The sequence below is a fragment of the Rhinolophus ferrumequinum genome, assembly GCF_004115265.2.
Source record: "Rhinolophus ferrumequinum isolate MPI-CBG mRhiFer1 chromosome 5 unlocalized genomic scaffold, mRhiFer1_v1.p scaffold_110_arrow_ctg1, whole genome shotgun sequence".
Lineage (NCBI taxonomy): Eukaryota > Metazoa > Chordata > Mammalia > Chiroptera > Rhinolophidae > Rhinolophus > Rhinolophus ferrumequinum.
This window is the reverse complement of record NW_022680355.1, coordinates 5,248,232-5,260,750: the sequence shown is the minus strand read 5'-3', so window position 1 is coordinate 5,260,750 and position 12,519 is coordinate 5,248,232. Positions and strand designations below refer to the sequence as shown.

The window sequence follows — 12,519 nt, the reverse complement described above, 5'->3', positions numbered from 1 at the left end:
GGAGGAGGAAACGGTGCTCCAAGAGTGAGTGGCATGTGTAGCTTCACAGGGGAGAGGATGTGAGAAACTTGGAGAGTAGAAGGGAGGAAGTGATGAATTTGAACCGAGATTGGTAAACCAGGAGCAGTGGGAAGACAGGAAGGCGATTTCAAAAGAGGAATAACACTGTCAGATTTGCATTTCAGAAAGACCTTTCAGGCTATGGAATGAAGAATGGATTCCGCAGGACAATTTTGGAGGCAAGGTGGGAAGTTACTGAAGTAAACTAGGCTAGAAAGGACACAAAGGCCTGCCCTAGCCAGGGTAAGGGAACTAACTAACTAGAGATGGAGAAAAGTTGTCTGAAGTCAAACATCAGTGCTTGATTTTAGGAAAATCAGCTTCTTATTGGCTGTGCCTACTTTACAAATGTCTCTTCTAAAAACAGCTTGACAAAACGGAGATTGCACAAATCTGGCTTCCTGCATAAAGCTGTTTTGCAATGTCCAGACGAGACTATCGTCTGCAGAATTGACTTTGAATCATGCTTGTTTTTAAAAATATCTGAAATGAACAACAGATGTTTAAAAGATAATGAAGGCTAAATAACAAAGAAATAAAACAGCCTGCCCGGCTTGTCCATTTACGCCTGATTATAAAATATACAGATCAGTCTGCATGAGTTCAGAGCAATAGCCAGTCATAAACTGTGCTGAGATGGAGGTGAAGTTAGGATTTTCAAATCAAATAAATTATCAACTACTGATTTACAAAGGCCTGGAGTCTAAATAAAATCACAAATCTATTTTCTTAAATGGTGGCTATTGGGACTGTACTCTCTTTAATGTAAATCTCCCACGGAACTGATTAATTACCTAACCATTAAGGAGAATCCTACCCCTACAAAGGATTTTGCCATTCTCACCAGGATACTTCTCAGAAAGCAGCAAACTTAGAGTCTTGCTTGGAACTACAATGCTGGTGGAGTGACACTGTAAAGATGCCATCAATTCCATGTAGTCTTTGCCGGGACTCAGACCTCATTTGTTGGTAGTTCCTGAGAAATTAGGAATTAGCATTTTTTTGCCTTAGTTGAGTTGTTCATTTTAATTAACCTATGGATTCTCCACTGGATTTCGTAGGAAACAATTAGATGTATGGTAGTTTCATGATGCGATCAGGAAAACATCACTAGCCCTCAACTACAGACATCAAGGGGTCACTGACAAATAACCACTATTAACAATTTGCCAGGAAGCACTATGGTACTTGTTCTGGCTATTAGATGTTGTGGGAAAAAATTACATTGTTTCCAACTCGTTTAGAAATTGAAATCTTTACCAAATGACCCTGTGACTCCAAGCAAAAACCCAACAAAAAATTTAGTGAAATCTGAAAAGGTTATTCTAAAATAGACGTGGAAAAGCAAAGCGCTTTCTAGAATAGCCAGGACACTTCTGAAGATCACGAACAAGGAAGACGGGTTCACCCCATCAGATATAAAGACTTATCATAAGCTGAAGTAATTAAGACTGTGTGATATAGGTACAGGGATAATTATCAGGGTTTTACTCCACCACCTTTATCTTTGAAGTACTTAATCTTGGAAGATCTAGCAGGGCTTATCCCAGGAGTGATGTTTTCTAGTAGAATATTCACAAGCCCAGTAACTCATGAATTCTACCTGAAATAGAAGCTGAGTATCTCCTGCATATGAACACGAAGGGACACATGTGAGTATATGTATAGTACCAGTGTTCAAAACAGTACTGATTTTCTGTTGATGGAAGGTTGGATAAATCAACTGTGGGAAAATAACTGGAAGATTGTGGGATGAATCAATTGTGGGATGAATCAATTGTGGGAAAAGTAGGACCAACACAAGTACATGTCATACATGTGTACAAAACAGCAAATGGGTGAATTATTACTCAATTCAGCCTCAACCAAAATCGTTTCACAACATATTTTTCAGTATTTTGCAAGTATTGCCATATTAACAAATGTTATCACAATATTCTGATACAGGAAATATTTATACACATACTGCAAACAAAAGGCTTTCATAAAATGTGTGTAATTTGAATAAAAGAAATAAACATTTTAAAAATATGTAAAAGTTTAAAATCCAAATGATGAATCAAAATAGATACACATGTATATTATGCAGGATATATAATATCCTATGATCTTACATAGGCATATGAAAATAAAACATCAAGTAATTATCTTTGTAATATGGCAAGAATGCTTTCAAAGTAAAATGTGAAATGGCATGTTTTTAACCTTACAAGTCAACTTTATTTTTATAGGGTATCCAGAGTTTCCAGATAGGTATTAAAATATTCTTTAAAAGTTTTTTTTGTGACAAAAAAACTCGGATGGCCCTTTCTATTCCAACTCCAAACAAACAGGAACCAAAGAACAAAAATGTAAATACACAGAGATATGTGTTTTAGTTCGATTTTTGTTTCTTGAAATATAGCAAATTGTAAATAATTGCAATTAAAATTCCAAACATAGATCCAAAATATCAAGCAAATTAGCAATGAATGACATAAGATTAATAACAAGTTGACTATCTACTAAAATGGCTAAATTACAAAAAAAATATTCAAGGGTGTATATTCCCAGGACCTATGTCAATACTAAGTAATCAGAATTAAAATAGCTAATATCAGATATTATAATTCTTGGAAGAATTATGCACATGTAGTATACTTTAGTTAATTAAAAAAATAAAACAATGGACCAGCAAAATAATTAAGAGGTTGCCTTTTTTAAAATTGACAGTTTAAGACAATATTCCTTTGAATAATAGGAACGCATATGCGCTGAGAATATGATTCAGTATACCAAAAATCATTTTGCACACACTTTTTCAGGAATATTCTGGAATGCAGCTTACATTGATGTAATTTGTATATAGACCTTTCTCAATGTATTGAAGGAAATGGATATCAAAAGGAGGCGAGGCAACAGCCAAAAGAAATCAGATATAACATTGGACTTGCCCCCAGCTGTGCCTGCAGTAAGGCCAGTGTCTCTTTTGAAAAAGCAAATGAAAAAAATATACAAGTTAAATCATCCGTTTCATTGAGTCAGTGGTAGCTACAGTCTATGTTTGTATCTCGGAGAGAATTAAGCAAATATATACAATACATTCAGCATGAGCTATACCTGAAATACACCAAGACTATTTCACATTTTGGAAATCACTCTTTGTGAATGTCATATTCTAAAAGGATAGATTCTGCCTATCTCATTCCCTCTTTAGGGTTTAGGGAAATAAATATGTTATTGGATATTCAGATTATGGTTTGAGAGAAAAACTTCGGAGCTACTACCATCCACAGACACATATACACACAGAAAAATATTACTACTTCCCAGAACACATCATTGCATGTTGAATGTTGCATAGTCCAACTGGAGCAAAAAATATATTATCCTAATCTAAATAAACCAGGGTGTACTTAGACCAAGCATTGTGCTTACAGAAAATACATCATCTTTGTTTAGACTTTTCCTATCACTGAACAATCCACGGAATATGTAGATAATTCACTTTTGCATATTCTGATTTTTATGAAGTTTATCTACAGGGAAAATTCTTCGTAGTCTCTTTACATTCTCAAAGCCTCAATGAGCTAAGCACCTTATCTACAGGATGAGACCTTGAGCAATATGGATTCTAGGAAAAATTTCCAATTAATAAGTGAAAAATAGATGAGGAAGAGGGAGGAATTAATTAATAAGAAGAGTCCAGAAAAGTCAAATGGAAGTCATCCTGCATCTTTGCCTTTATGACCCTCTCTTGACAAAATCACAGGCCACTCTCTACTATAACGCCTGAAGCAGAAACAGTGGGGACAGCCGATTTTAATTTGCAGGGGAAAAAAGAGTGCTTAGATCTGTTTGGATGGCCTCTGGAGGAAGGGATTAAAAGTCTGTATTTCAAGGAAGGTCACACAGTTTCTGACCCTATGTTCAGATCTGCAGTCTTTAATAGGCTATACTGATTCCAAACAGGCCCCGGGACCAGACCTCTAATTCTATTTAAATACCTAGTCTACACCATCATTCCATATCTCACCACCTTTTTAATTAAATAGGGCAAAGATAAAAACAAACCAAAGAACAAATATGAAGTGGTTCCAAGTTTGGTTCCAACACAATGTAAACTATTTTATATTATCTTCTTCCTCAGATACTATTCTGTTACTTTTGCCAGGCAATATATGACCAATAAATAGTGGGAGAAACTGTCGTAATAAAAGCATCACTACTTAAAGTCTGTCATTTGCAGGAACTTCCTCAGTTGAACAAAATCATTGTCTAGGGGACAGTGAGAAAAGACATCCTGTGAACCTTAGCGAAGAAGAAAGACCTCTCAGAGTACTGTAAAGAGATTATTAAAGCTTTGAGAAAATGTGCTCCAAATAAAGGCAAAGGGCTGGAACTAGATTAAAAGAAAACTGAAAAGCAATTTAGGAATATATACCCTTAGTATTACGGCCTTATTACTACTTTCTATTTATTTCCCATCCCTAAATATGTCTAACTTATTTCTCATCTCGTCTTGTATAAACACAAGACAAGATTTTAAGTGAGAAAAGCTGGACAAAGATAAATGAGAGAAGGAAAGATAAAATGAAGACTCAGGCAAGCTAATATACAAAATGTAGGCCAGAAGGTCTATATACTTGTTGGAGGTGGGCCACTAATTGTGAACTGAGCTTTCAAGAAACTCAGTCTTAAAAGGTAATGCACCTGGTCACTATTCATAATATCCAGAAGACACAAGCAAACCAGTTCAGAAGAACAACGATATCTGTTACTAAGACACAAAATAAATCTCTCTTTATCTCTCTCTCTCTCTCTCTCCCTCTCTCTCTCTCTCTCTCTCTCTCTCTCTCTCTCTCTCTCTCTCTCTCTCTGCCATTCAGGGAACAGACTGTGCTATGAATTGCACAATACCACCAACCGCACCCCCGTAACAGCTACCATAACAAGTTTTATGAGACTATGTTTGAATGCCTCCTTCTGTGTAGGTTAATGTCATGAGGCATAACACAATTCAGTTCAAAAAAGTACTTTCACGAAGAACTAAAATTATTTAATAGTGTTCATCTCCACAAAAAATAGACGAATACCACTATATATGTGTGCATATATACATATACATTTTCATACACACACACACACACACAATGTACTTTAAGGCATTAGATTAAGAACACGAGTGAAAATTCAGTCAGGAATTTCCAGAAGTGTAGCAGAACAGTGGAATGAACTTTTTGAAAGTTCTATTAATAGAAGGTTTAAGGTAAATATCCTCCACCAGATGCATTAGGACAGTTGGGCAGACCTCTGGATCTTATTCTCATTTTAAACTATTATTCTATGAAGCCAGTCTGGATACTCATTTCCATCTTATAGATGGAAAAAGTCATAAATAGAGCAAGAAATAGAAAAAAAGTCTCCCCAGGTGACATCCAAGTCAACAGTCCGGCCTGAACTATAATTGTACTCAGTTCAGTCAGTTCAGCTATTTACTGCGTGCCTGTGTGGTAGATGTCACAGGGGATTCAGAGGTGAGTGACACAGACCCTGACCTCAAGGACATGTGATGTGGCCTAAGAGAATTTATGAAAGAGATTGCAGACGTGGGAAGGAAAAACGCTCCTAAGATAGCAAGCAGAGTCCAACAAGTGCCTTAATCAAGGCATACCAGTAGAGTTCTCTGCGGGTTCTAAGACATCACATCCTTTTCTGAAGGCTGTCGCTTGAGATATGCCTGTAAGAAAAAGTACAAGATAGGCAGATGGATTAGGGAAGGAAGTGCAGGGTGGATGGCAAAGAGATAGTAACACGGGGTACATTCTCAGGGAGCATCAAGGAGCTACATTTGGTTAGAATGTTTACAAAACACACAGAGGAGAGATGGGTGGGAAAGCAGGGTGAGACCACATGGTTTTGAAGGTCTTGGTGAAGAGACTGTATTTAACATGGTAGGGAAATGGCTCAAGACTTTAGATCCCATTATCACACTTGTTGATCAATTCATTCATCTTTATAAACGTACCATGTCTACCATAGGAGATATCTTTTAGAAAGAAAAAAACTGAAACAAAACTAATTGAAAATAATCCATATTATCTACATCTCTGCATGAAAATATGATTCCTGTAGAGAAGAAATCTGTTTAGAGCAAATGAGTATCTTTTGTTATCTTTACTCAAGCACCTTCTCCTTGATAAGAACCTGTCTCTAAAGATCACACTTCACAAATGCATAAACTGTCCTAATTATAATCATTCCAACGCTCTACCCAGACATCCATGAACTAAAAACGTTGTCTCTGACATAAATGTTCTAGATCACATTGATGTCTCATTCCAAACTTACCCAATCTCAGGCTTCAACTTCTATTTATTCTCTATAGGAAAGACTCTTACATTTTGTATTTTAAAAATTTTTGTATGCAATCACAAGCAATGACTGTCACCTGTCCAATAACCTGACCCATGTCTTTTGCTCTAGGTACACATGCAAACAGGAAGTTTATAGTGACAGCATGTCTCAACAGAGATACTCATAACAAACTCCACAAATCAGTAATATTTCAAACTAAGTTTTTTGTTTGTTTGTTTTTTAATTCCAATGAAAGCAGAAAATAATAGAAAAATATCCAACTGGAGAAACAATTAAAATAAATGTAAATGAACTGCTAAAGAAACTACTTGTCTCTAGAACACAGCAATATGAGAGTTTAAAAAGTGAAAATTCCCTTGGGTCCTAAACTAGTTTTGCTCTCTATCCTGGTAATGAACTTCTCTGTAACATTAAGTTACATTTGGGAGTAACAATCAGGTCAAAATCTAACTACATATTTTAGGCCTTTTTTCCTCATTTAAATTTTAGAATTTTTCAAGACATTAATACTTATTTCTCCTTTGACATTGTTACCAAATTATTTTTCAATCAGTGTATGATATAAAAATGAATGTATAATAACAAAGAGATAATTTGAAATTATAAATTTTAGAGTAATTCTCAGCTTATTTTTCTAAATATTGGTGTTGAGATATACCATTTACTATGAGCAAATATCTTTCAGATATGCATAGAGTACATTTCATCCTAAAATTTAATCCATGATAATGAACTTTTAATAAAGAGATATTTTAAATCTATATTTTTGGGAATTCCACAGTATTTTTTTAAAAATCTCTTAAAATTATGCAAAAGAGAGTATTTGTTTTTTTCCACTGTACTTATTAAACCACAAGGATATATTCAAAGTGTAGGTCTTTTCACACGTGGGAGGTTGAATAAATATTTAATTTCAATGAAAACAAAAAAAAACATAATAAACTTTCATTACAGTAAATTGCCACTCACTTATAAAAGCTGAAATACAGAAAAATAAAAATAATGCACGTAAGAAAAACAAAATATTGAGGAACATTAATCTGAGATCTGGGAAAGAATGGGAATAGAAGAAATTAGCAGTTTCTCTGCCCTCTGGTGTCAATAAAATCAACTGCAGCTTGACTAAAGTGAGGCATAATGAAATGTTCCTATTATGAAATCAGATTTACCCCTGCCAAAATATCTGCAATAAAAATCCTGATGGCTACACGCCAAATTTCAAGACTGTTGAACTTTTCTTTATTTACTGTGTTGAACTTTTAGCTAGACTATTTTACAAAGGAAACTGTATTTTTATTTTATTTTATTGCTGTATTTTATATATTCAGTAGGCTAACCATTTAATCCCAAGATTATTTTATAAAGCTATATGTAGACTGATATCCAGAAAAGAAACTACTTCAGTTTGTAATAAATCTCCAAAGAAATTGTCAAAAAAATTAAAACTATTCATCTTTTACTCAATCCCACAAATATATGAGTTTCTAGAGTAGTTTTCTACCAGAAATATTGGATTGGGTTATAATACCTGAACATTTACACTGAACAATTTAGGCATTTCATATTCCCCAAAGGAAAGCCTTTTAATTATCTGGCCAATTTTACAGTGGAATGTTATTTGAACTTCAACTTGAGAACTTAGAAGAGTAAATTTTGTGTGTGTGTGTGTGTGTGTGTGTATACATATATATATTCTGTTCTCAATAATATAGTATTAATGAAAAAAATTCAGAAAAAATAAACATGTACTGACATCTCTTTTATTTTTTATTGTAAATGAATTATTTACTTCCAGTGCCAAAGTTTTCAAATAAATAACTTGGGGATATTTTGTCACACACATCACTCTAACCTCCTTTGGGATGAATTAAATTGCTTACACGCTTAAAGGTATATATTTATCCCATGAATATGCCCATGAAAATTATTGTTGCACTTTTTAAAATAAATGTGTTGCTTCCTGGACAGGTAAAAGTGATATTTTTTCTTTAACCAATGAGAAGTATCAGAGAAATAAACAGAAGGTATGATCTACTGATGTAAATAATACCTAGTCAAGATCGACCTATGTCCATGTATGCAGAACAATTATATGTGACAAAGACAAATCAACATCCAGGAAATTTACATTTTATTCACAGCTTGAAGTGTTGTCGTCATGTTGCACCCTGCCCCCGTAACACACACAGGCCTCCAATCATGAATTGGAGAGGAGTGAGAATCTGTGCTTTCTCTAAGAATTTACACCAGGGGCAGACACAGTGTTTTGGATACCTTCCAGATTTCAGCTTCATAAAATTTCATTCAAGGACCTGCTTCAAGATTCACCTCCCCGGCATCCCCAGGTGCCCTCCTCAGGCTTCCATCTGCGACTCTCATGTTTGACATTTGTGGACGCATGTATATTTCCAGAGAAATCATTATTCCCCCCCCCCCTCAGAATTAAAACAAAACCTTATTAGCCTAAACAGAAAGTTTGTTTCCTTTTCTTTGCCAAGATTTTATTTTTATTTTCCCCCTCATTTCACCTCCTCTCCAAGTCCACCCAAGTTCCCAAATTTCTGCCAAGGTCTCTCTCAATCTCTCTCTCTGCCAGTTTCTTCACTTTCTTCCTGAGGGACAGAAATGGGGCGCAGGCACTAGCTGGCAGCCGGCAGGGTCCCGGGAGGCAGCTGCATCTCCGGCTCAGCAGCGCCTCGCCCCGAGAAGCCGGCCGGCCGCAGGCGCAGGGCTGCACCGCGGGCTCCGCGCTCAGCCGGGGGCGCGGCTCCGGGCCGGACGCGCACCTGGCTGGAACAGCCGTCAGAGCGCTAGGCGCTACCACAGGGAAGATGCGGAGGCCAGGGCTCCGCGCCAGGGCAATGCCAGGGCACTCAGGAACCCCGGCACGTTCAGGCCTGTTTGCGAAGCCGACCCGCCGAGGACAAAGGGACCAGAGGCGCGACCGCCCCACTTCTGCCACCTCCTACGCTCCACTGCACCCCGCCGCACCTACCCGGCCCCACTTCCAGCACCTTCTCAATCCCAGACACCGAAAGGGAGTTAAGGCGGAGATCGCCTGGGGGAGAAAGGTGCGGCCCCTGGGAATTTTCTCCAGCTGAGGGGAGCCCTGAAAGCCCTAGCTGGCCACAACCTCATCACACGCTGGCTTCGTTTCCGTTTATCCCCGCAGCTAGGAAGGAGGGGAGCCGGAGATGAGACGGCCCGGGAACGCCTGCTCCTGGGTGTGGTGTCCACAGAAGGAGGTTTGCTCTGACACCAGAGCCCACTCTGGGAGACTTGGGGGAGGCAGCACCACCCCCTGGCGCTCAGGTGAAGCAAGCCCGAATCGTCAAGAAAACCCCTAGTCCCCTCCATCCTTCGCTAGCCAACCCTCTTCTCCCCATTAGGAAAGACCAAGATTGCCCGAAAAGCAATTGCAGTAACTTTCCGAAGGGCATAGACAGATGAAGAAGGGGTGGGTTGAGAACGGGGGCACTAGAGAGGTCTTACAGCTGAGCATAAAATCAAGAAGCCCAAGCGCATCTTACCATTGATTTGGTTTCCAGGCTCCCCTTCAGCGAACTGAAACCGGTCCATTAAAAAGTGGCAAAGTAACACAACTCCTGCAGTGGCCAGGTCAGCCCTCCGGAACCTCGCCATGCCGCCGCCGAGACCTCCCTCCTCCTCCCCGCCAGTCTTGCCCTGGCGCCCTGTGTTCCCAGTGGGGTTGGGGACGACGGGCTTAACGCTGCGGACAGGTCTCGGCTGGACCCGGAGGCCTCTGTAAATTTCGCTGGGATTTCACACTCCGGAGCCAGGAAGAGGAAGAAGAGTACGGGGGGATCGCAGTCCTCTCCGGACCTCCGGGTCTCTCTTCGCAACTTGCCACAACACTCGCAGCCCTCACCCTAGACCCAGAACAACCACCGCAGGGAGAGAAGACCACTTGCAGCCTGGCTCGCAAACTCTCGCTTCCGCACAGGCAGCGCCACCCGGGTGCCCGCAGACAGTGACTTCCGAGCACCAGCGATGCGCTCCACTGGGTTCAAAACAGATCTAATTCCACAGCCGGCGTGGGTGCCTCCTCCAAATCCAAGACGACTGTTGGCTCGGAAGGAACTTTCCCCAGTCTTGGGACGGCCCTCGCGGGAGGCTTGGGGTTACGCGAAAGGGGTTACTGTGGACTGGCGAAACCCCTCCGACAAGTTTTTCTTCTTTTCTTCGCCCGACGCCGGGCGCGCGTCCTTTCTCGCAGCGGGAGGGATGGATGGGCAGCCCCAAATTGCTGAGCCCTGGGAAGGCTCAGGCTGCAGCAGTCTGAGGTCCCAAGCCAGGAAAAAAAAAAAAGAAAAAAAATGTTTAAAAAAAAACAAAGGGAAGAGGAAGAAGAAAGAAATAAGGGGGGAAAAAAAGTCAGACTGAAACCTATTGGGAGAGGTTCCTCCTAGCTGAGGAGGAGGTGGCCCCAAACCATACCAAGCCCCGGAGTTGGGTGGCGGAGGAGGCGCCGCCGCCGCTGCCGCGCTCCCCCGCGCTCCTGCTCCACACTTTGGGGAGGGAAGGCAGCTCGCAATTTGCCAGATCGGCCGCTGCACCCTCCTCCCTCCTCCCTCTTCCCTCCCACTCGCTCCTCCAGCCTTTTACCACCTTCCTCCCCGCAACCAGCAGCTACCACCGACCTGTCCAATGGCTGCACTTTCCTCAGGGTTGGCAGACGAGTCGCCGAGAGATTAAACCCGGGGAGCAATGCAAGGGGGAGTGAGAGGGCAACTCCAGCCCGACGCGCCCCCGGCAGCCGGCGGCCCGGAGCGCCGGGAGAGGCGGCGAGAAAGGCGAGCCAGGAGGGTAGTGCCGGACGGCGCCTCCGCGCCGCCGGGTAGCCATCCCTGCACCCGCCTCGCGCCCTCTGCAGCCCGGCCGGCGGCTCCCGCACCCACCTGGCCCCCGGGCCGCCTTCGCGCCCAGCTGCGGGGAATCGCGGCCCGCCGGCGGGTTCTTCCTGGGCGCTAAAGGGTTAATTAGAGTTCGCCATTCCCAGGAGAGCCTGTGTGGCAGTAGTTGGGGTGTGAAGAAAGCAAACCAGAGCGGGTTCGGTTACTGACCCCGCGAAGCCCCTTCGGACCCCAGACCCGCGAGGCGGGTGGAGGAAGGTAGCTTGGGGCAACGCGGTCCCGCCGCCACAGCTGCTTTGTAAAGTGTCAGCTGGAGGGAAAGCCTAGAGTTTAAAGAAACAGGAGGCCCACCGAATTTCCTACGGGGGCTTTAACAGGCATTCTCTAGCTAGTTTGTTTTTGTTTTTTTCCAGCTCGCGGATGTGCTTTCTTGTTAACCCTTTCCACCCCCCTCATGAGTTTATATCTGATTCTGCAGTTAATCTCTTTTTAAAGGGATAAATGCAGAGAGAGCAAAGCACATTGGTTACAAGTACAGATTCTAGAACCATACTGGACTGAAATTCCACCTCCCAGGCTAAATAGCTATCTGACTTTGCGCAATTTGCTTAATACCTTAGGGCCTTGGTTCCTCAGCCATCAAATGGGGAGAATTGTAGTTACCCTTATGGGTTGTTGTATTGGATTAAATGAGTTAATACTGCATACTTAAAGGATTGAGACCAGTGTCTGGCACAAAGTACATTACTTTATGTTTCTTAAATTGAGAGAGAGAGAAGAGAGGGAGTACTAAATCAAATGGAGATTTCACTTCAGTGTTAGAAGTGCAAAAGGTCCTGTTAGCCTATTCTTGTCCACTCTGTTCCATGCTCTGAGTAGTTTATAGATGCCATAATAAACACCTTAATTTTATCACACTACCCACTGAAAGTGGGTCTGGATCATCAAACTACTCTGCTAATTTGATGTTAAAAGAATGGCTCTGTCATGGTTACTTAGCTGGTGAGAAGGAAAACAGGAAGTGTTAATATGTTTTCCCCAATTCAATATTCAATTTGCTTTTTATTTCAGAATATATATATTTCAGAATTATATGTACATATATACATCCATACATATAGAGAAACATGTCCTGCATGCACACTTGCCAAGATCCTTCCTCTCCCAACAGGTTCATTTCTTCCTCCTCACTATACATAGGAAAACTGGTTCTTTCATTTCTGCTCAA

At 41.0% G+C, this 12,519-nt stretch overlaps 1 protein-coding gene across 4 annotated transcripts in view; it reads right to left on the bottom strand.

Moving 5' to 3' along the window:
• Positions 1-11,206, bottom strand: part of PLXDC2 (plexin domain containing 2) — a 389,290-nt gene extending 378,084 nt beyond the window's left edge. Inside the window, exons 1-2 of one of the 4 annotated variants that reach the window (XM_033100592.1) lie at positions 11,079-11,206; positions 9,948-10,716 (exon numbers count right to left, since the gene is read on the bottom strand). In XM_033100592.1, coding sequence (XP_032956483.1) covers positions 9,948-10,059 — 112 coding nt within the window. In that variant the 5' untranslated portion in view covers positions 10,060-10,716; positions 11,079-11,206. Of the gene's footprint in view, positions 1-9,947; positions 10,778-10,824; positions 10,987-11,078 lie in introns of those variants that run through there. The other 3 variants (XM_033100589.1, XM_033100590.1, XM_033100591.1) reach the window with 3 other exon arrangements.
• Between the last annotated feature and the right edge of the window lie 1,313 nt (positions 11,207-12,519).